The 24,580-nt window shown below is 39.1% G+C and overlaps 1 protein-coding gene across 1 annotated transcript in view; it reads right to left on the bottom strand.

Annotated features, from left to right (window-relative positions):
* eys (eyes shut homolog) overlaps positions 1–24,304 on the bottom strand; it is a 235,197-nt gene extending 210,893 nt beyond the window's left edge. The window contains exons 1-7 of the mRNA XM_061744588.1: positions 24,175–24,304; positions 12,450–13,335; positions 12,197–12,313; positions 6,935–7,131; positions 5,170–5,297; positions 2,284–2,398; positions 636–795 (exon numbers count right to left, since the gene is read on the bottom strand). Coding sequence (XP_061600572.1) covers positions 636–795; positions 2,284–2,398; positions 5,170–5,297; positions 6,935–7,131; positions 12,197–12,313; positions 12,450–13,188 — 1,456 coding nt within the window. The 5' untranslated portion in view covers positions 13,189–13,335; positions 24,175–24,304. The remainder of the gene's footprint in view (positions 1–635; positions 796–2,283; positions 2,399–5,169; positions 5,298–6,934; positions 7,132–12,196; positions 12,314–12,449; positions 13,336–24,174) is intronic.
* Positions 24,305–24,580: the final 276 nt, after the last annotated feature.

A 24,580-nucleotide genomic window follows, 5' to 3' on the forward strand; every position in this document is an offset into this window, starting at 1 on the left:
ACAGTCTGCAGCACAGCGTCTCATGACGGACGCAATGCTTCAGTGCTGCACACGCTTCTAACTGCGTCTATTCCTCCTCACTGCAGTGAGAAGTGTGCAGCAGCACCTGTCAATGAGCTGTTTACATGGACTCATCATTTCTTTTATAGTTTGTTTATTCAGATGTTTGAGAGGAAAAGTGTCTTCAAGGAACAACTGCATTTATCATAGGATTTACCTTCACTTCTTATGTTACTTATGTATACTTGCCATTTACCTTTCAATGCTTACAAATGGTTATTAAAAAAGAAAAAAGAAACTTCATTGATAAATGCCTCTTAGCATGTAGACTGGAAACTAAAGCAATACTGGTTAAATATTCATAAAACTGCTACCTTCCCCTCCATTTGTAGACTTTATCTATCTTTGTGTGTATGTTGCATTTTGTTCCATTAAAACAAAATCTTATAATTTGAGTAGATCAATTGTCATGCTGTGCGAGCTCCACAATTGAGTTTCTATTAGCATCAGTCAACTCTTCTGACCCTTAACCAACCTTTGTGCAAGGGTTTATACGCATGGAAATGTGTTTTCTCAACACACAGATGTAGAGATAGACCACACGGGTTGAAAAGGGATGAATAACGCAAACGTACCTTTGAAGCCAGGGGGGCATTTGCAGATATACTGCGGGGGAGATGTGGGTTGACTGGTTGTGATACACGTGGCTCCATTCAAACAGCTGTCTGGTTGCATTACACAGGCGTCACCGACATGTTGGCAAAATTCTCCGATCCACCCAGGGGTGCAGACACACTGCAGGGATACAGTGCAGTTTTCATCCGAGCAGTGAAGCTGTACAGTATGTCTGGATCAGCACATGGTAACCAAATGTATAGAAGCAACCAGGGGGTGTAGGGGGTGGGGTGTGAGTGCCTGTGCTTTGTGTACTGCAATTCTGCAAGTTAAGCAGCTGACTTGAAGTTTAAAGTGTTTTTAGTTTTTTTTCTCGTCGTGAAGAAAAAAACAATTAATATTGCATTTAAAAACCAGAATCAGTTCAGTAAATGTACAAACTTGCATGAATATATATGTAATCTTTATTTACTTGCATACATAAATAATTTATTGGTTTGCCTCTGTTAAGTTTCTACCAGTGTCTCACTATGAAGAATGAAGAGACAAAATCTGGGTTTTAAAACAATGAATAATTAGTTTAAACAAATTCAGTGATCCTTTTTTATGAGTTGAGTTTGATTTCTATGTACAAAGATGAAATAACACAGCAGTAAAACACATTTGATAATTCATAAGTCCCAGCCTTATTTGTTACAGTATATGGCACCTTATTAGTAAGTTTCTGCATTATAGATCCATATCACTGGAGTTCAAAGTCACATATCTACCAGCGCTCAGTTTCAGTTCGATACTGTGTGATACGAAAGTACATCATGCGGAACATGTTTTCAATATCCAAGTAAAGCACTGTAAGAACAACAAGACTTGGAAAAATGATACATTTCCGATAACTGCTTTTGGTGAAGCCTGAGCCTGATTGGACGCTCACCAACACATAGAATCTAAAAGAAGAATATGGATCAGAAACGCTCTGAGTGGTCAAACTGAAGAAGGCTGATGGATAATAATAAAGAGATTTGAGGTGTTAGTTGTAGTTTCAGATGTTGAAAGAAATGCAGACATTTGGCTATGAAATACAGAGGGTAATTACACCAGAACTTGACTGTCTGAACAAACAGCCCACAGACTCAATGAATAATGGGTTAGAATTGGATAACTAACGTCTAAAGACATTTAATCAGTGATGCTCTGATTATTACCTCCCCTTTTTTAATTTCAATTAACGATTCATTTTGTTGTGAAAAGAATATTGGAAAGGAGTCAGGGAACTTTTTTGGGCTCTTTTTCTCCTGTTACATCAAAAAACTAAATCCCAATGTGTTCAAGGGACCAAAATCCATTCATTAAAAAAAGAAGAAAAAAAAACAACTTATGTGGTTACATTGTAAAAACATTATTATAACCTATCCAACTCATAGCTAACATTTTCAGGCTTCATTGCTCTGGAACCAGCTGCCAGAATATGACTACTGTCATTGTGTTTTATACAGTAAGTAAATAAATAGATTGTTTTTTTTTACTACTACAAAATGTCTATTGCAAGCATTGCTCTGCTGAAGAATGAGTGTACACTGTGTTTTTTGGTTCCTTCATTAAGATACAGCATGAGCCATATTTTGTGGGCTTCGGCGTATTTCATTACAAATGAAACACTAAATTACATACCTGATATCCACCAATTACACTCAGGCACAGTCCATCGTTTAGGCAGCTGATATTGAAAAGCTTGCAGTAGTCAATTATTTCTTCACAGTTCTTCCCGGAAAAACCACTCAGACATCTGTTGAGGAGAGGTCACTGTCATAAAAATCAATTCTTCCTGAACCATAAGCACTAACAAGCAAAAGTGCATTTTTTTTCTTGTGTCTTTAACAAGAGAAATGGGGCTATAATTTAGTTTTCTATTTGTTATATTGAAACAGACCTGGGTGAAATGGTGTTTGCCCATTTATCGTTGACCTGGTTTGTAAAATGGGTGGAGTTACAATATCAGAACAAATAAAGGTCCATTGTAAATCACACATTACACTCGCTTATAGTTCCTTTTTTCACAGACTGGGCTGTCAAGAATGATGAATACATACCATCCATGATGAATGACTCCTACAGTCTTCACACTGTATCTTTGATTCTTATTCAACTTAAAGCTATTGAGAGTTTAATGGCAGTTGTAATAAAGTATGGATGAAGCACACACTGAGAGGCCTAAAAGTAGATAAGACTAATAAAAATGAGTTATAATGTGTGTGTGTGTATATATATATATATATATATATATATATATATATATATATATATATATATATATATATATATATATATATATATAATAAATAAATAAATACACACACACACACACACACACACATGTAAAAATCATTTTTTACAAAAAGGTGTCTCACATGAGTGTTTGGAAAGATACAAAACATACATGCAAAAATATATTGGTTTAAAAAAACATGTGATGGTACAAATCTAGAAGGCATCAAAGGTAGATGAAACCCTCTGGGAAACATCTGAGCCAAGACTGTTTCAAAATTAAATGCTATGTCTTCTTGTCATATGAACAAAGCATTTCTACTTTAACAAGAAGACTGGTGTTGACTCATTATTTCTTTTTTCCTTTGTCAACAAACTTTATGCAATATTAACAATGCAGTGCAGAATTTCCTAACACTCTAATTCCCTTACCATTCCTTACATTAGCAATGTTGACAAGATGGATAAAAAAGTGTGATTTATCCAAAATAAGTCTGTTTCATAAAAAAGAAATGTGGCAGCAGATGTGGGTGTTGCACTACATTCACCCAAATAATATTCTTTTGAAGAAATGTTCTTTTAGTATCAAACTTCTGTATTTTCAAAATCATCCAAAACATCAAGAGTGTTTTTCCATTCTGTGAGTACAGAAAACCTTCAGCCAGACTCTGAATTCCATCAAAGGAGGAACAATAATAAAGGATCCACTTTCATTTAGTGTCAGCACAATAAACATTTACAAGGCACTGGAAAAGGTTAGAAAATGGATGTTGGTCCTGTTCAGACTTGGCATTGCAATGACTCTCTACATGCATCTTAAAAGGTTTAGTCTGTATTGTTGGAGAGCTAGCAAGATTTGAAAGTGGCACCTCCTCTAAGCCCCACCCCCTCCTCCCCCTCCCATCAGCGCTCCGTCCAAAGCCACGCCCCCACAAACTTTGGGGAACGCGCATTTGCAGGAGTCGAGTTTTCCAGGACATTTTGGACAGGACATTTTCAACAAAACTACCCCATGTCTCATTTACCTGTAAGCCAGGCCGGTTTTAGGGGGGGCAGGGGTGGGCTGTGCCCACCCACACGTGCGTCCTGCCCACCCAATCAAAGTTATGGGGATCCTTTATTTTTTTATAATTTTATTTTTTTATAAATCTAAAAAAATATCACAGAATATCTGTACCGTTTCTGATTGGGTGGGCACTGCGCATAGTTTTTAGACACAACAATAAACGCATACCGCAAAAGTTGTGTCTCGGCGGAGGGACCAGACGTCCCAGCAAAATGAGCACAACAGAGAAGTTCAGAACAGCGCACAGAGCACACACTGAAGGCTGATTTATGGTTCCGCGTTACACCAACGCAGAATGGTGCGCGTCGCCGCGTACCCTACGCCGTGGCTCCAGAGCCTGCACAGCACCGCAGCGCACCGCCACCCGCACCAGCGCTCTCCGCCCTCGCCGGGATGGAGACGCCAGTAGCGGACAGCCTGCACCGCAGAATCGCACTTTGGCTTTCTTTCTTTAGCCTTTTTAGCACGGCGAGCCGTTACAAGTAACGCTGGAGGTGGTATTTTTGGCTGAGTTTTCTCGTTTTCTGCGCCATTCTTCAGCAAACGTGACTCGAGTGTGTGAAGTTTTCCAGCAAGATTTTCGACGTGACGAGTGCGCACATGGGACAGAGGGGGGCGTGGGCGGGACTTAAAATGAAGGCATCTGATTGGTTCTTTCCCCCCTGCCAATCCTCTGGTCCTCTGACCAATCCGTGCCACTCGGTGCGCAAAAAACAGATTGGTCAGAGTTTTTACAGGATTAAAGCTGTCAGAGAGGTCGGATTTTTTTCTTTCCTTTTTCTGAACACATTATTCACTGGCTACTCTCAGGTTGGAAGGACCATTTCACCCAGTATAACAATAAATGTTTTTGAATACGATTACAGACTATACCTTTAAGTGACCACTTGTAAAAACATCTCTGAGTAGCACAAAAAAAAAGCAGGTCTTCTCTAGACATGTTCCAGTGATATTAAAAGAGTATGTGTTTTCATATAAGGAAGGGATGCTACTAAAACACATCTTCACTTAATCACTGCTGAAAGACCGAGGGCATATGAGGCCCTAAATAACTTTGGAATGTGGCCTAAGCCACCAGGTCCTCAGGTATCCACAATACCTCTTAGGTGCATTCACACTTTTAGTTAAGCATCCACCAGTGTTCAAGTCACTCAAGATATATGTTAATGCCAAGTATAAACAGGGTCCATAAGATTGGCTCCATTAAACAGCGTGCTATGGTTCACCTGCAGAAGTAATCTTTTCCCCTGGACACACAGGTGGCATTGTTCAGACATGGCGATGGGCTGCACATGCTCTGCTGCCTCCTGCATTCTGGGACCGCAGCACCATCTGCACAAACACATTCAGAGCCCTGCACATAGAAGCAAGACAAACTAGGTCACCTGACAGCTTGGGGGGAAAAAAGAATTAGATTTCACAGAAGGTACATCAGATCTCTCGCTGTCGAAGAATTATCAATAGAAAGCCTGCACTGGTAAATTGTACCTTGATTGACTTCTATAATTACATTTCCAAAAAGGTATGTGAAACGAAAATACAAATAGAATGCAACGATTTGAAAATTGTTTCAATCATACAATAAGGTGAAAAAATTGCAGTCAAGCTTTTATTTAGATACATATTCATCTGAGCTTTGGTGTCAGCAAAATGTTTTAAAAAGTTGAGACACGGGCAGGAAAACGTTGCAAAGGTTGTGTGATGAATGTAGTACATAAATTGAGGAGTAAATAAACACGGTGGAACGTCTCATTGACAAGGTCAGCGACATGACTGATGGGGTTCACCACTCTGTGAAAGACTGCACAGGCAAATAGTTCAAGAATTCATCTGTAATGTTTATCCAACGTAAAACTTCAACACTTTTGGGGATTTTATCATCCGCGGTACACAGAGCTCATAATGGATGCCACACATTTGAGGATGGGGAGGGCCAGGCAACTTGTTATCAGCTCATAGTCCAAAAGCTAGAGCAGCATCAGAGATGTAGGGAGGGGGCAGCATTGCACGTGCTGGCAGCATGTCTGTGACTCCTGTATGAATGCTGAGTGATTTGGACAGGTTTTGATGAAAAGGTGTTGACATTTGGTGAAGATGTATTTTTCAGGAAGGTCTTGCTCATTTAAGCGAGCTGAAATTAAAAATGTATGAAGGAGAGGTGATGCAACACAGTGGTCCTCTGTCCCAAGTTCTGTAAAACATGTCGCTGGCTTCAAATTCTAAATGGGTGTTTTGTTATTTTTAAAAGGAAAAAATATTCATAGTCAATTTCAATTGACTATTTTCAATTAAATATACTGTAATATTTATGAGATTTGCGTTCACTGAGGGAGTCTTAACTGCTTTAGAAACTGGGTTGTACACACATCTAATTGAAATGGGCAAATAAATACATTTTACTGTTAATTTAGAAGAGTATACGAAGCTAATGAACACTTATCATCCTGTATTTCAAATAAATACAGCTTGTAGGGATAAAAATGTCTGTAGTTAGCAGCAACATAAGCATTATTTTGATAATTGTCCCTTTTTTTGTCTGCTCTTCTTAGTTGGCTTGTGAAAACCTGGAGTGCACTTCACAAAGTGTAATGAACAAAACAAAGGTTATACAGGAATGCAATTAGAGTACTTCTGTATTTTCCCCAGAGTTTCCTCTAGAGCATTGAGAACACGACTGCCTCTGCAAAATGTATTGCTACAATAACATTTCCAGTTAAAGGTGAAAATTGCAGCAGGCATCCAATTACAAAAAGGTTTTGATGAGAGCCGTTTCAAGCTGGCACTTAAATATGTGCGGGGTCATTCAATCAAAATGCTTGAAGAAGACGGCATTCCTTTCCTCAGCTCATCTTCTGCAAGAAATATTAATTGCTGTCTGAGGCTTTAGAATGAAGCCACTTGATCTTGTTTCGAAACACTATTAATCTTCAGATGACATTTCTTGTTTACGTCCCATTGAGGTAGAACAAATAAGGGAAATGAAGTCCTTACATGCATTCCTGGAGTACACATTAGTTCTTCCCGACATGAATACATCAAGCAGTTGAAGTCAACTGGAGAGTCGCAGTAGAGACCCCCAAATTTTTCTGGACAATGACAAACAAATCCTTCGGGGCTCTCTGCACATACACCACCATTTCTGCATGGATTTGGGTCACAGGGGGCTTTCCTCTTCTCACAGGGAGGGCCTGCGAAACAGACAACAAAAGATTACTGCACTTTCATTGAAGCTGCAGAGGAATAGGAATTAAAATGTGTAAAAGCCTAACTACTGGTGTTGTTCTCCTAGCACATGCTTACACACTCGACTTACTCTAAAACCTGAGGTGGTGAAACTGGATAATAAATCACTTCGGAGCAAAATCATGCCTAAAATGACATGAGCTATATGACTTATACAAAGTGACTGAAATGTTTTATCAACTACACAGAATGGAGGCTTGCGTAGAGACAAACACACACACACGCACGCAAGCACGCACGCACGCAGGCAAAAAAGTATTTAGTCAGACACCAGTTGTGCAAGTTCTCCCACTTAAAAAGATAAGAGAGGCCTGTAATTTTCATCACAGGTATCTCAACTATGAGACAAAATGAAAAAAAAAAAAGAATCCAGAAAATCACATTGTCTGATTTTTAAAGAATGTATTTGCAAATTATATTGGAAAATAAGTATTTAGACAATAACAAAAGTTCATCTCAAAACTTTGTTATATACCCTTTGTTGGCAGTGACAGAGGTCAAACGTCTTCAGAAGGTTGTCACACACTGTTGCTGGTATTTTCGCCCGTTCCTCCATGCAGATCTGCTCTAGAGCAGTGATGTTTTGGGGCTGTCGCTGGGCAACACAGACTTTCAACTCCCTCCAAAGATTCTCTATGGGGTTGAGATCTGGAAAGTGGCTAGGCCACTCCAGGACTTTGAAATGTTTCTTACGAAGCCACTCCTTCGTTGCCCAGGCGGTCTGTTTGGGATCATTGTCATGCTGAAAGACCCAGCCACGTTTAATCTTCAATGCCCCTGCTGATGGAAGGAAGTTTTCACTCAAAAAATCTCACCATACATGTCCCATTCATTCTTTCCCTTACACGGATCAGTCGTCTTGGTCCCTTTGCAGAAAAACATCTCCAAAGCATGATGTTTCCACCCCCATGCTTCACAGTATGGACCCCAGGAAGATTAGCTGGCGTTTGGCGTCCGCTGATAGGGATCCAAAATAAAAACAAAAAGGTATGGTGTTCTTTGGAACCGTTTTTGTGATCATTTTTACCCAACGGGGTGAGATCTTGCGTGGAGCCCCAGATGGAGGGAGATTATCAGTCGTCTTGTATGTCTTCCATTTTCTAATAATTGCTCCCACAGTTGATTTCTTCACACCGAGCTGCTTACCTATTGCAGATTCAGTCTCCCCAGCCTGGTGCAGGTCTACAATTTTGTTTCCCACGTCCTTTGACAGCTCTTTGGTCTTGGCCATAGTGGAATTTGTAGTGTGACTGTTTAAGGTTGTGGACAGGTGTCTTTTATACTGATAACGTGTTAAAACAGGTGCCATTAATACAGGTAACGAGTGGAGGACAGAGGAGCCTCTTAAAGAAGAAGTTACAGGTCTGTGAAAGCCAGAAATCTTGCTTGTTTGTAGGTGACTAAATACTTATTTTACTCAGGAAGAAAATTACAGGCCTCTCTCATCTTTCTAAGTGGGAGAACTTGCACAATTGGTGGCTGACTAAATACTTTTTTGCATGTTGCTTACAAATGCATATATATATATATATATATATATATATATATTATACACACACACACACACACACACACACACACACACACACACACACACACACACACACACACACACACACACACACACACACACACACACACACACACACACACACACACACACACACACACACACACACACACACACACACACACACACACACACACACACACACACACACACACACACACACACACACACACACACACACACACACACACACACACACACACACACACACACACACACACCATTTAATTTTCCTGAATTCACTTCACCAGGATTATAGGAAATGGAGAAAGATGAAGAACATTAAACAAAGTAGTTAAATAACAGAGCGGTTTTACTGGATTTTGAGCAGCCTACTGTTTTTATTATTAACCATTATTTTTAACTCTTGAGATTTCAAATCTCTTTTCCAAGAGTGCCCTTAATGTCCATAATCCCTGTATGAGGGTTACAGACGTTAAGTCAAGGTTGGGCGGTATAGTTTGAGCTTATTATTTTCATCTTTCTTATTTAGTCTATTTTAGTTTTTCTTGCATTTTTATGTAGAAATATTATTCTACATACCTTGCAATATGTAAAGGGTTGGCTTTAAGTGCTTCAAAATATGCAACAATCTTGCTTGCAATTCATTTCTCTTAATTTGTTATCAGTTTACTTTACTGCAACAAAGTCTAATCTTTCAGCTATTAGCTCGGTGTCAACAATGTTTGTTATTAATGTTTTTTTAATGTTTGTCTTGCAGCACATTGTGACTAAAAGCTGAACATAACTGCATTGGTATAACATGAACACCAAGATCATGTACGCACACCTAATAAAAAGAAAATAGATACCTCCGTTATTATTCAAAGGAATAAAAATCAAAGTCAACAAACACAGAGAAATGATTTTCATGGAGGATTTTCACTGACCTGTAAAGTCAGTACTTAGTTCTGCAGCTCATTTCAAACCGTAAGCATTTTCTGATAAACTAATTTCAACCAAGTTGTGTGTGTTTGTTTTTTTTCTTCATTAATATTTTGAAACCACAACACTTTCACAGACAGCGGCTTAACCAAATGCAGGCTAACGCTGTTCTGACATTGTGTGCGAAGTATAAAATTAGACTGAATTCACTGCAAGTTCAAGGTGAATAAAATTTGATCTTTTTCCCTGGTGGGTTTTCTTTTTTTGGTTTCTTTTATATGGTGCCTACACATTTATCTTTCCAGTGGCTCTTTCTTTGCATATTTCCTTTAATCCCCCTGCTGATACAAGTGTTCGGGTCCCAGAGGCTCCACTCAACCTCCTTTGTGGGCATCAATCTCAACTGTGTACAACTTCAGGGTTTGCTTTTGCCTCAATTCATTTTCCCAGGCTTTCAGAACTAGTTCACTAAAAACTGCACCTATTACATTATTTATACTTTAACATTTCTTGAAATATATAGAATGTTTCCCTAAAGAGATTGTCTCAATACTTTTGTTCCAACGTAAGGATTGCATGCCTATTTCTTTTTTATTAATCATCTGCATTTGTTCTCTCTTCACAAACCTTCAGTAATACAGCTGTACAGTTATCAATGCCCCCCTGACATGCACAGAAACAACTGTGTAGATAACTAGTTGTGTTAAGGGCAATTACTGCATATATATAGTCCAAATTAAACTTTTAAAATTGGATAACACTCCCAATCAGATTTAAAAACAATTAGCACCTTAAACCAAATGAAATTTCCCCATAAGCATGGAAACACCTTGCAGCAAATACAAAGAGGTAGAGCAGGAGAGAATCAAATCAAAAGAAAATCTCATTTGAAACATCCCATGAGTTTGACTCATTATTCTGTGCACATAGGCTTTGGCCTATGAGGGCAGCCAGCACTGAAGCAGCCACTAACTTTCAGTTGATTAATGAGCCAACTGCAGCAAGGAGGCGGAGGAAGCACAAGCTCTACAGAACTCCCAAGAAGCTGATGGGACAGCAGGACACCGTTACTATGCGAACGCATCCAGTGGCGTCCACGTACCGGAGAGAGCAGCAGCAGTTAAAGAAAATTAAATGGAGGCTGCTGAGTGAAAAGATTCATGGAACTCACACGTCTTTCTAAAGTGAATTATACAAATCAATCAATTGTACTATTGATCAGCATTGAAAACGTGGTTCAAAAGGCCTTTTTTTGTGATAAAAAGTGTTGAAGACAAGTTATTCTAGGCCAATGGATGCTTCGCCATCAATATTATTGGAAAAAACTCAGATATAATAAGTTAGGTTGGTTGGATACTGCATACAATATCTGCAAGACAGTTTAACTAGCAAAAAACCCAGAGGGATCGTTCACACCAAGACCAACGCTCTTTCTTGCCTTTTTTTTTTTTACAATTGTGATCCAGACACCTAAATTGAATGGCCTCTCCTCTTTCACCTCCCTTGAAAGCCAGTTCAACTGACAAACAAATTGCATCTTTCAAATAACTCGCCCTCTGGTCCCTACCTCAGTGAAGGAGAAACACTTTCTTTCCTGCGCATATGATCTTAATCTGCTCTTGTAGAAAAGGTTTCAAGACAGTGCAAACAACCTTGCAACCATATCTCCAGAATAATAAGGCAAGAGCACGGGGTAGGGTTGAAAGACAAAACTGTGCAACTCCAAAATGCTGCCAGGACCAACTGCGCCGCAAACAAAGCCAAGACTAATTGTGAATAAAAGTGCCACCTGGAGCATTAATTCCAGAATATACTTTGCAGACTTGCATTTGAGATCCAGGTATCACATCAGCTTTACTGTACCTTGCTTTGATAGATGAGACTAATTAATGAGTGAACCAGTATTGTCCATAAAAGTTAATACTGTGTGCCAGACAATTTTTATACATGAGACTTATGTCCAATACCAGCTTTTATAAATGGTGTATACTGCACAGGGGTGTATTAGCATACATATACACTGACTTGGCTATGGTAAAACTGAACGAACCAACCAAAACAGTATTAATCACAGTAATTTATGCTGAGTTTAACACAAAAAAGAGAAAACTGTAAATCATTAAGTAAATAATGAAACATAATGTATGAATGTTGATGTCGCTGCATGTATTTATTTTTCTCCAGTATAAGTTTTATAATTTAATACTTTATATAATATGCCCAGCAGAGACAATACATTATAATTACCTCTGCAGAAATTGCTGTAAACCTTTGTTTTATGGACTTAAACACGCTTAGTTAGATAGTAGTTTAACTTTGGCCCCATAAAGCAACACATCACTGGTTGCAGCATGTGTTTGATTTAAAGCGGTCTCTCCGAATATTATGATGACAAATATAACAAGTGAAACGAGGTCTATACCCCCAAAAGAAAATGCTGATGTTTTTAGGATTTGTGCACTCTCTGTGTTGGGTGTTCTGGAGGAGCTCATTGTTACTAGCACTCACTAACTATCCATACTATACCAATAACCATCTAAAAAAGAACTACTTACCAGAAAATCCAGTGTCACAGATGCATCTGAAAGAAGTGGGTGACATTTGAACACATGTCCCATTTTTACAGACTCTGTCACAATTAGCTTTCCCAACGACTTCCGAGCAGTTAACCCCTGGATGACACACCGGCAGACAAGTTCACAGAAACAGAGATTGAGCTTGGTTGGAGTTTTTTTTAGAGATATTTTACCTACTATCTAAGCAATTTCATAAAGGTTAACAAATGGGATCTGTGCTATTTGCTCTTACCTGTAAAATGAGGAGGGCAAAGACATTTATATGTTCTGTTGTTTGGATCTACAGATCCATTGCTCAAGCACACTCCCTTGTTTTCACAAGGGTTGTCCAAACAGACATCAAACTTCTCACAAAATCTCCCAGTGTAGTGATGATGGCATCGACAGTGGTACGCGCCCTCCCAGGGACGTGTTTGACAAACACCGTTCCCTGAACAGAATCGAACCAGTGGGGAGGGCTGGCAAAGTTGAGGTTTAACGGACACATTGAGCCTCAAACCAAGCTTGCACAGCTGTGTGTCGCCTTTATGAAGCGCAATGAAGTAATGATGACCCGGAGCGAGCCACTTGGCTTCAACTTGCACACTTTCATTAACATTGAGGGGGAAAAGAAACTGATTTTTTAACGATCTGCCTGTGGAACAGCTCTCAAAGTTGTCTTTTGTCACATTCAGGAGTCCGATGCCATATGTTTTGAGGGTTTCATCGGCGGACATCAGGAGTTTGTCCCCATGTTGCAGCTGAAGGGGGCATATCTGTGGAAACTGCAGCTCCCTCATCTCATCTCCCCTCCCAGAATCCCAGCACTCAGATTCAGTCCTGCAGATGTTGCCTATTAGAGTCCAATTCATCTGGACTGTGTGTTTTTTAATGTGCCATTCAAGAGAGGCTTGTCTGTTGCAAACTGTTTGGCACTGGATGATGTGGACAGCCATAAACATTGCAATCATGTGCAACACGGTCTCTCCCATCTTTCCCCTCGGTTGGTATTTATGACCGATCAGTCTGGAACTATCAAGATCAACTTTATCTGGTTGGATGAGACAAGTGAACTGGAATGTTTGTCATGCGTCACTTTGTTCCACAAACTCCATGAAATCCACAAGAGCAGCAACAACCTGAGGAAAGAAAACATAAAAATAAATAAATAATAGTCACTAAAGGTGGAAAATATCTTTAAAACCTAAACTATTTAACATTTTTGCTATATTTATTCTATAAAATGTCAACTGGCACATGCTATAGCAGGAAGATTCAGTTCTTCCATACCACCACGGACTTGTACTTTCAGCATGTGATACAGGAGTTGTCATAATCATATGCCGCGCTCCTGACCACCTGGTGTGTCACGGCAGCCTCAGCCTCCCTGAGGTTTCTGCAGAGTGACGGTGTCAGATAAATGTTCTCTCCTCCCTGCCGCTGCCCGATACCTCAGTGTCGGCCAGCGAGATAAGTTGCAGCAGACAGCATTGTCTTTCTCCCTCAGGCGCTTTTCATATGTGTGCAGCAGATAAACCAACAAAGTAGAGAAACCTTGTTGCAAGACAAACTCTGCCCCTTGAACAGCTCACAAGGGCTGATATGAATAGCTGGATGAAGATAAGTAATAAAACATTGAATATGGAACATTAATATCATTGGCACGGGGAGTGATAAAGTGAATGAGATTGCACGCAGTGCCATTAGTACTCTTTGTGGACTCAGAGGACCTCATGTACCAGAGGAGAATAACTATTGGGCTTCATTGAACAAATCAGATCTGATTGCTCAAGAAAAAAAGTTATAATATGTTGGCGAAAATATAGTATATAACTAGTTTATAGGTGCAGAATTATAAACTGATGAAATTATACTACAATCATAAAAAAATTTGATTTATAATTTATTATAAGCTGTATAAATCAATGTTTTTTTAGGTTAAACATTAATACAAATTTGAATGCAGAATGTGAAGGGAGGCTTTTGTGATGATAAAGCTGCAGTTCTTAATCCCCTTAAGTCTACCGAGCATTTTAATGTTTCCTGTTTTTACGACCTGTAACTTTACTGTTTTGGTTCACTGTCAGCACACTTATCATTGTCACTATCTGCAGACAGTTGCTTTCAGTAAAAAAGCTCCAAAAACCCACAGCATGTTACTGAAATAGCCCAAAGGGACATGTTGAAGACTCTTGACAGACCATGCCACCTGCAAGGAGATGTATGTTTCCAATGGAGACCACCGATGACAGCAGAAACCAAGCTTTTTAGTTGCTTTCTAAGCTTGTCTAAAAGTCTTTTTGAAATCAGTGACCTTCTTTAGCACATATGAACATTTTAAAGACACACACAAAAATTACACACACACAAACTAAATTGCAAAAAGTGTGAAACCACCATAATCAATGGAAACTTTAAAAACATTAGAAAACCTCCTCAGACCTCCTTATAAAACTTCAGATTTGCCAATAATGAATGGAAGGGTGCCAGGGGATTGAGCAAGTTGATTTATGGTGAGAGGCAAGGTACGACATAGATACTTCCCCAATCCATCATTGTACTAACCATGGGCTGTCAACCACGCACACTCACACCTGCAGCCAACACTAAACCACCATACATATAATGTATGTCTCCGAAAGAAAATTGGAGCACTGAAAACTCGTAATTACACATAAAACATCGCAAACTCCACACAGAAAGCCGTAAGCTGACCAGCGGGTGTCAACCAAGAACTTGCTCTAAAAGGTTAGAGTGCTAGCACACACATCATAAGCATGTAATAATAAATCATGTGACATGAGATATCCCTGTCAAAATTTGAGATGGACAAATCACACAGTCATTAAAAAAAAATAACATTGGCCTCAGATCTATCCAAAAACAACAAAGATGACGCTGATATAAAAAGCTGCTGTGTAATCAATGATGTAATTCAGGAAAGACCCAGCAAACGGTGATAGACCTGACAAAAAGAACTGGACAACGTTTCTCTGACATCACCCATAAGTCTCTAAATAGTGGTTTTTATGCACATTTTTTAGACTTATGGGGGACGGCATGTTGGCAGCAGTAGCTTTCAGTCAGCTGGAACATGTCCACCTTACCATTGTTACCACAGGCTAGCTGTTTTAGCTTACTAAGATGCTAATATAATTGCACATTAATTTATTCTGATTTTGAAAAATCTGTTCATCGTTCTTCATTTCAGATGTTTTTGTATATAGTGACATCTGAAACGAGGATTGCAAGACATGAAACATGGACTGCAGGAGCTCCACCGGAGCTAGCAGCATCACTGCCCGTGGTTCAAATAGGTGCCTTATCTGCAGAGGCAGCCCTGCCGTGCTGTGCCCTGCCGTGCCCTGCCCTGCCCTGACCCCCCTTCCCCCAGCCAGAGGCCACTTCAGATGCCAGCTCGGCCCCACCAGCTAAGCCTCCAGCACTGGCTCAGCCCCCAGTCAATACCATTAGTCAGGCAGCAGCCTGTGGGTCTGGGCTGCCAAGCCACATTTGTCCACCGAACCCTTCCCGCCTGACCCAGAGCCATTTGCAGCGGTCTGTTAGCATAATCAATTACTCAAGAACGCATTTCTTTAAAATAAGCGTGATTATGGTCTCTTAGCTCTTAAATCCCATGTCAAATTCTCCCCAAAAATGCCTAGCATGAAGTAGATAAAAGTGACACCAGACTGCAATGTACCTGTCACTCAAAAAAAAGCATAAATGTATGGTTTTAAATAATTATACATGATGACACACATAAACATGCTATGGATACCAAAACTGTATTTTTGGACTAGGCTGTAAATATGATAATTTCTGCTGTGAAGTTGGGCATTTAACATGGGAGTCAGTGGAGACTAACTGTTTTGGTGCCAGCCCCTTGTGGTCACTCAAGGAATTCCACATATTGGCTCTTGGTACATTGGCGTCAATGAAGCAAGGCAGGTGTAGCCCCTTGGTTGTGATTTAAAATGGGGATAATACTATGGACATTGCTGGAAGTCGCTACTATTTATTATTACTGTGTACCTGATGATGGTAAGAAAAATGCAGTAACTAAGCTTCCACTAGTAACAAGTCCTTAGTCAACCCTATCCTGTTTCTCTGAGATCTGGAATCCAAAGCTAAGAAGGAGTGACTTCTGGATTAATATGAAGACCATTTTTTGACAACCTCCATGTGGCAAGAAAAAAAACCAGACCAGTGGTTTATGATGTTGTTAGCACATTGGATCCCGATGCTGTTTTACCATCAAAGGCTATAAATTTGTTTTACTAGCCTGCAATGCAAATTGAAAGGTTGTTTCGACCTTACATTGTTTCCATAAACGAATGCCATTTAGACTGTAAATCAGATTCATCTATTTTAATTGTGTAGTCGTTCAAATTCCTTTGACCTGAATAACATGCAATACTCTTACAGTCATTTTACAGCAACCTATACTATTGGTCACAACTTAAATCAACAATAAACAAATACATTAACAGAGAAGAAGGTTTTCTGGGTTATTAAGATGCCTTGGGGTATTGATCAGTCAGAATTAAAGTCAGGGTTGTTCAAGTTTAATAGAGGTCAGTGCTTCAGACGAAAGTTCATGCATGTAAGGGGCTCAACTAATTGTCTCACAGAACCTCGTGATATCATTATACCCAAGTTCGACCCAGCATTTAGCATGCCAATCACGCAGGTGTGTAAAGGGCAATGGATCAAGGAAGCGCTGTAAATCCTTATTTGACTGATGAGTGAAAGAAACAGAAGCAGGACACAACAAACGATCCCGTAAATCTGGTGAGACCGCTGCCTGTTACACAAGATCAAATATACTGCTGGGGCTGAGGTACTGCTCTAAAGTAATGTTTAAGCAATCCAAGCAAGTTAAGCACCATTTATATAAATTCAAAAGTGCTTAAAAGTTTGGTCATAAAATAATCTCGAAAAGATCTACTGATTTACCGGCTTAGGGAGAACAAAAATTTATTTTTTTCTTAAAAGAAGCCAAGTTCAGTTCATTACAAGCCAACAGTGCAATAGGCAGAGGCGGTGATAATAATGGAAGCTACTAGGTCAGGTGCTGTTGCTTGTTACAGTGCAATGGCTCTCCTGCAAGAATTACAACACACAGGTGTAAGACAGCCATTGTTGAGATAGTGTGATCCTCCTTACATATGCTATTTTTTCTGCTTCTGCTTGATTCTGGAGTTCTCAGACGTCGGCAGCTGCAGTGACTGACTGGATGCGGCCGTTTGCTGCTGTGGGGTATTGGATGTAATTTTATTTCATTCATTTTTTTCGCTTCCTACTATAATTTTGATGATTTCTCTAAAGTTTACATTAGGGGTGGGTGATATGACGATATTAGATCGTGAACGATTATAACGTGAAGACGATCTTTCAAACTGCAGAGATCGTGGTATCGTGTAGGGCACATTCTATGAAATGCATTTCTATGCTGATGCACCGACTCACCAGACGTACTGACGTTTTCAACCTGACTGACCAATCGTAGCAAATTAAGAGCAGTGACATGTTTTCCTACCCGCCTCCTTGTCAGTGGTGGACAGTAACGGAGTAAATTTACTTGAGTACTGTACTTAAGTACATATCCAGAGGATTTGTACTTTACTTGAGTATTAGATTTCTTTGGTACTTATTACTCTTACTTGAATACATTTCCAAGACAAATATTTTGACTTTTACTCTAGTAAATTTCTAGGAAGGCTGAAAAGTACTCGTTACTTTCAGGTCTGCTCTTTTTTCTTCTCTTTTCTTCTAATATAGGTAGAATAATCCATGCAGGGCATTTGTAGTTCAAGAGTTAATTCTCAGAAACAAGAGTTAAAAGATCCTTAAATTAATTTAGAACAAATATAGTAATTTACTGATGTGTAAAATAAGAAATTTACTCTTACTCTTACTTTTACTTTTACTTAAAGTAAATTTAAAAGCATTTACTTTTGGATACTTAAGTACCTTTAAAAGCAAGTACTTTTCTACTCTTACTCGAGTAATATTTTGACTGAGCTACTTTTACTTGTAACAGAGTAAATTTTGACCAATAGTATTTGTACTCTTACTCAAGTACTGGGGTCGAGTACTCTGTCCACCTCTGCTCCTTGTTTGTCTGTGTAGGGGTAGCACATGAAGAGCGCTGGCTGAAAGCCAAGCGGAGTTGATCACAAAAGGAATTCCACCTCAATTGTATGGAATTGGTTTGGATTTTCTGCTAGCGATCAAGCTCAAGCAAATGTAATTTGAAAAGTGTGCACAGAAACCGTTCGCATGTCGGCTGGTAACACGACAAATCTGTTTAAACACCTGAAGAGGAAGCACCCCGAGAAGTATGTTGAGAGCCAAATAGTGAGGCGCTAAGAAAAAAGAACCAATCTTAAAATCAATTAAGAAATATTTTTACTTTATAACGATTATTTTACCTTAGAAAATCTTACTGCAAAATACACAGATTTTAAATCAACTGGAAGAGAGATAATTCCTCCGTCCTCTCACTGTTAAACACCTAATCTTATGTTTCCAAGGTGATGGATTTGTAAGATAATGTTACATTTCCACTCGTTTAAAGAGCCAGGTGAACAGCCGTTATCCCTGATTGTGTTGGATACGCAGACATTTTTCTGTAGAAACATTATTACACCTCCAATATCTATAATAATGGATTAAAAACTAGTAATTATTTGCTAGTGGAAACATGACCTCTGATATTCTCCACAAGCGTCAAACTCACATGAGTTTGACTTTCTGTGTATCAGCAACAAAAACCCACTTTTCACCCAAGTTTAATTATAACTAGGGTGAATTATAAGACAAATACAATGTGTTTAAGCTCTAATGAAAATAAATAAAAATAATTTAATACCTTGTGTCTTTACACTGTGCCCCCATTAAACATTCACAGAGCTGGAGTAAAAGAAAGTGAACCCAATTACTTCAGTTACAACTAATTGGAGTCAGATGTTTGCAAATGTAGAGTCCAATTAATGAAATTTGTTTGAATGTGCGGTTTAGAAATACTCTGATTGATGAAAGACTCTTGAACACTTGAAACTTGCAGTCTGAAAGAAGCATCTGCTGATCTGAACAGTGCCTCAAGAAAATCCGAAGTAGCTGATCTGCATAAGGCTGGAAAGGCATACAAAGTAATCTCAAAGTGTTTACGCATCCATCTGTCTACAGTTAGACAAACTGTCAATAAACAGAGACAGTTTAGTACTGGCTTAGAACTACTAAGACAAGTCAAAATGACTCCAAAAACACAATCCAGAGTTCTCAGTGAAGTAAAGAAGTAACAGCTCTCGACTTGAAGACATCACTGTCTGGATGTGACAGATATCCATGTGACTACTCCACATGAGTCAAAGAACAGGCAGGTTGTCCATGGCAGATCAAAACAGAGCAACCTGCAACCCTCCAATAACACTGCTGCATACCTGACATTTGCCATAAACAAGGCTTCTAGGAACACATTTTGTAGACAGGTTAAAAGAATAAATCCCAGCATTGTGTATGATGTAATAAGGTCATAGCTTAACAACAAAAACAAAACAAAAAAATGCAGCTCAACAGTGACATTTAGTGAAGGGACCATCATGATTAGGATGCCGTAGAGCCTGAGACCTCTCTCATCATTAAGGGAATAAAGATTTTTATCTACAAAAATAAAAAGTTCCCCTTTGCTTGCAATAAGTCATCGGTGCCAAAAGACACTTGACCAGTTATTAACTCCAAGTGCCCAGTTAATTTTTCCTCTGGTAGTGTGAATGTTTAATGAGTGCATTTCATAAAGCTACGAGAAGGTACAGTATGAGTAGTAATTATAGCTACCCTTCGTGCGTGCATGTACGTGTATGCGCATTTCCACAAGCATGTGCAAAGGGTAACTATAATTACTACTTGTATGTGTTGTCGTCTTAAACACATTGTGCTTCACTATCATGAGTTAGATGAAGATTAGATCACATTTCATGGCAAAAATTAATGAAGAAAAAACAGTTAATTGCAGTTAATTCCAAAAGTTTTAACATTTTTTCTTGCCAATTGCTTCGCAACACTAAAATCCAACCCCCACATCAATATTTGCTCTTTAAAAGCAATAACTGATGCTACAACAAAACCTTTTTACCTTATGGCTCAATAAGCATGTCTAGTTAGTTATGTCTTACTGTACATGTAAATCTTTTTTTTTTTGCTCTTTGTTTCGTATAATCCCAAATAACATTTGAATGCAAAATGTTTAAGTGCATACTACCTCAAATGAGGTATAACCCTGACTTAAATGCCAGAGCCCACAGTAACACAGCTTTCCCAGCATGTCTTCACCTCTGTGAATTGCTCACTTTAGTTTGAGACGGTACTTTTATCAGTCATTTCCCCTCTGTGGTAAAGGAATGAGATTGTGATGCCACATATCCATGTCCATCTTTGGCGGATCCAGATGGACTGGACATTAATTGTTATTATTGCTGTCAGGTTGTATAGCTTGGTTGATTTTGTTTCACACCTTTTTTATGCCACAACAACAATGTCGTGTGAAGAACTGCCGCAGTAGTGTGCATGATGGTTACTGAAACAAAATAGACAATGGATTTGAAAGACCGTCAGACATGGGAAAGACATGAAGGAATAGCTTTATGGAGTTTATCTGCGATTGTTACCACCTCAACTTCACAACTAGCCTGCTAACTTTTTAAAGACATTAATGTCATTGTTTTAAATTAGACAAATTGAGGTTGTGTTTATAAGTTATGCTTATGTTTGTCAAGCATTAAAACAATTAAAAGCATTCATAAAAGCAGAAGACTACAACCTCACCTTGGCAAATAGCCCATGACTGAGCTCTTGTAGTTTGCAGATTCATAGATTTGTAGGTGTCTTCCCCAGCAACAGTAGAATCGTTCATAAGTTTCCAATGACTTATTGCTTTTAAACTTTTGCATTGTGTAGCCACGCTTATCATAAATCACTATGTCAAGGTTTGTTAAAGGTGCTGGTGCTAGTGCCTATAGGGTTTCTTCCCTCTACCGCTGGCAAGTTGTATGGATTGACGTTATCAAGCAGTTTCTATAAATTTCACTTTCTGGCACTTATGTAGTAAAATCAAACAAATAACTAGATGCATCCTATCACTCTCTCTCTCTCTCTCTCCCTCCCTCTCTCCCTCTGTCTCACTGTTTTCATTTCCAGGGCATAAGTGTGTTCTTAGTGTGTGGCCTCGACAACAACACAACTCACACGTGAACCCCGTCTGTGGGCGTAAACATAACTAACGCACATGTAACACTACACCCAATCACACGCAGCACTTTGCACATCTGAGATACCGAAAATAGGAACCAAAAGACCAGGCATCTTTCGATACCAGGTAGTACCAATGGATTCTGGTCAGTGCCATTAAAAGAATCAAAGTTCGGCACACAGCCCTAATCTGGACTCAGTACTCGAGTTGAGGGGGGATGAGGGGGGATGGCATCCCCCCTGAAATAAAAACGGTCAAAATCATCCCCCCTGTAAAACTGCCATCCCCCCTTTCCATCCCTTATGTCATTTCATCAATGAATGTTGTATTACTGCTATTTCAACATTTAGAGTCTTCACCAGAAAAATAACACCAGAAAAATAACTTATTTGACAATTTTCCCATTTCAAGTAAATTTTCACTTGAAATAAGTAGGAAAATCTGCAAGTGGGATTTATCTTCTTATTACAAGCAAAAAAATCTTGTTCCACTGGCAGATTTTTCTACTTATTTCAAGTAAAAATCTAATTGAAACAGGTGCAAATTGTTGTTTTTTTCCAGTGATGAGTCTTGTTTTAAGTGTAATGAGATTTTTTTTACTAAAATGAAACATTTTAACTAGAAATAAGACAAATATTCTTGTTAAGATTTTGAGTTTTTTCAGTGATCCATTTTACTTATCCTGTGAAGGACAGAGGCATATTGATAAGTTCAGAAAAGTGTTTTTTATTGTTGTGTTTTGATGTATTTGATGTAAGCCCAGTGGATATTTAAAGCTTACAGAAGGCTGCATTTAACTGCTGCTATGTCATTCCTGCAGTATTTCTGCAGGTGTTTTGGTCACTGCTATTATTTGTAATATATTATATTATTTGTAATCAGCACAAATTATCTGTCCCCGTATGATAAAATCCACCATCCTCCCTGATTGGAAGCGATTGGAAGCTCAAAACATCAATAGGAGCAGCAAAATAAGCTGTTTGGCATTGGCACATTTTTCATGGGCACAACCCACAAATGCATGTTGCTTACAAATGCATATATTATACACACACACACACACACACACACACACACACACACACACACACACACACACACACACACACACACACACACACACACACACACACACACACACACACACACACACACACACACACACACACACACACACGGGGGGGGGGGGGGGTTAGTTGTTTCCCAAGCCCTAAGCCCTCTTATTGCAATACTAAACTGCTTTGATATTTTTCTTTTTCACTTGATAAATCTTATTTCATAAAAATGGTGTTCATAAAGTCAGAATAGGGTGACATAATGATGAAATACTACAGGCTGTAATTAAAGTCAAACTGCAAATATTTCCTAGATCCTCTGGGTTTATTGTAAAGATGGATATCACCCCTCTCAGATACAAAAATATAGTGACAATCCAGAATAGGACATTATTAAAAATGGAAGAAAAATATCATCTTGAAAAAGAAGCATTCTCCATAAGCATCCCACACTGTGTGAAATTAAATGTCAGATTATTGATCACCTTGGGTACAGTGAAAGGAAGTGTGTGTCAAGTAAAGACATACTGCATGTATCTTATATTCATGCAAACTTTCTATACCCACTGATTCTATGTGTTTTTATTGGTGATATTAGTCCACATTATTTTCATGTATATGACTTCTAGCCCTTAAAAAATGCATTTGCTGAAGTTGTACCTTTTTGAGGAGTCTGTGGGAGATTTATATTATATTTATATTATATTGGTGGTCAACTTGCCTAAGTCGGCCTTGTACACTATTTCATACAGTAGCCCAGGGGCGTCAATTGGGTATGGCAAGGTATGGCAGCCGCCACACCTTTGCTTCAAGGGTTAAATGTAAATGTTTGTTTTTTTAAATACATTCATGGAATAACTACAAATGCAAATAAGAACAACATGATCGATTTCACTAGTTATTATACACTGCAAAAACTCAAATTCTTAACAAGAATATTTGTCTTATTTCTAGTTAAAATGTCTCATTTTTAGTCTCATTTTTTTTTATCTCATTACATTTAAGACAAGACTCAAAAACAACCATTTTCACCGGTTTCAAGTAGAGAAGATAAATCTTGTCCCACTGGCAGATTTTTCTACTTATTTCAAGTGAACATTTACTTGAAACAGGTGAAAATGGTCAAATAAGTTATTTTTCTGGTAATGACTCTTGTTTTAAGTGTAATGAGATTTTTTGACTAAAAATGAGACATTTTAACTAGAAATAAGACAAATATTCCTGGTAAGATTTTGAGTTTTTGCAGTGAGCGAGACTGCATTTGAAAAAGTTCCAATTTTCTTGACCACACAGATAAGTTCCATAGCAGACTTCTGTGATGAGTATTTGCTGGACGTGTTGATTGATACTCTAGTTAAGTTCTGTGACTCGTAACTTTGCCATACCTTAGCTTCCACTGAATTGACGCCACTGCAGTAGCCTAAAGCTGATGGAGGCCTGCAGCCAAAAAAAAGACTACATTAAGTCCCAGCTTGCTGTAGCTTTTAGAGTCAGCTGACGCGTCCCTCTGCCCCCATTCTGGGACTGCTAGGCCCAGGATTTACTGTGGACGCTTTAATCCGTCCAGCAGGAACAGGCGGGCCATCTGCTGCAAGCGAGCGCGTCTCTGCTCAACGGGAAATAACGCTGGTTACTTTTCAACACCGCGCGCCGGCTGGATACATGCTCACCATTAAGTTGAAAAGGTGTTCCGTCCTAGGACGGCGACTTCTAACATCATTTGGGAGAGTTTCTCATTCATGGCTGAGATGTGTCTCCGCGGGGAATCATGAGACAGCTGAAGCGTCGGCGGAGGAGAGGCGTTGCTTAAGACTTACTTATGGTTCAGCGTTACACCAACGCAGGGCCTACGCCGTAGGGTACGCGGCGACACGCACCCTACGCCGTCGGGCTCTGCGTTGGTGTAACGTGGAACCATAAATCAACCTTAATTAAGCGGGATGAGACGCGGAGGTGCGGGGGCGCGCGCAGCCTGCCTGATTGATTATTTCATTAAGCTTTACTTAATATTTATTAGCCAAAAAGAGTCATTACCTTGTGTAAAGAACTGAAGCTACTCCACTAAATTAAATCAAC

This window comes from Cololabis saira, chromosome 17 (assembly GCF_033807715.1).
Source record: "Cololabis saira isolate AMF1-May2022 chromosome 17, fColSai1.1, whole genome shotgun sequence".
NCBI classification, from domain to species: domain Eukaryota; kingdom Metazoa; phylum Chordata; class Actinopteri; order Beloniformes; family Belonidae; genus Cololabis; species Cololabis saira.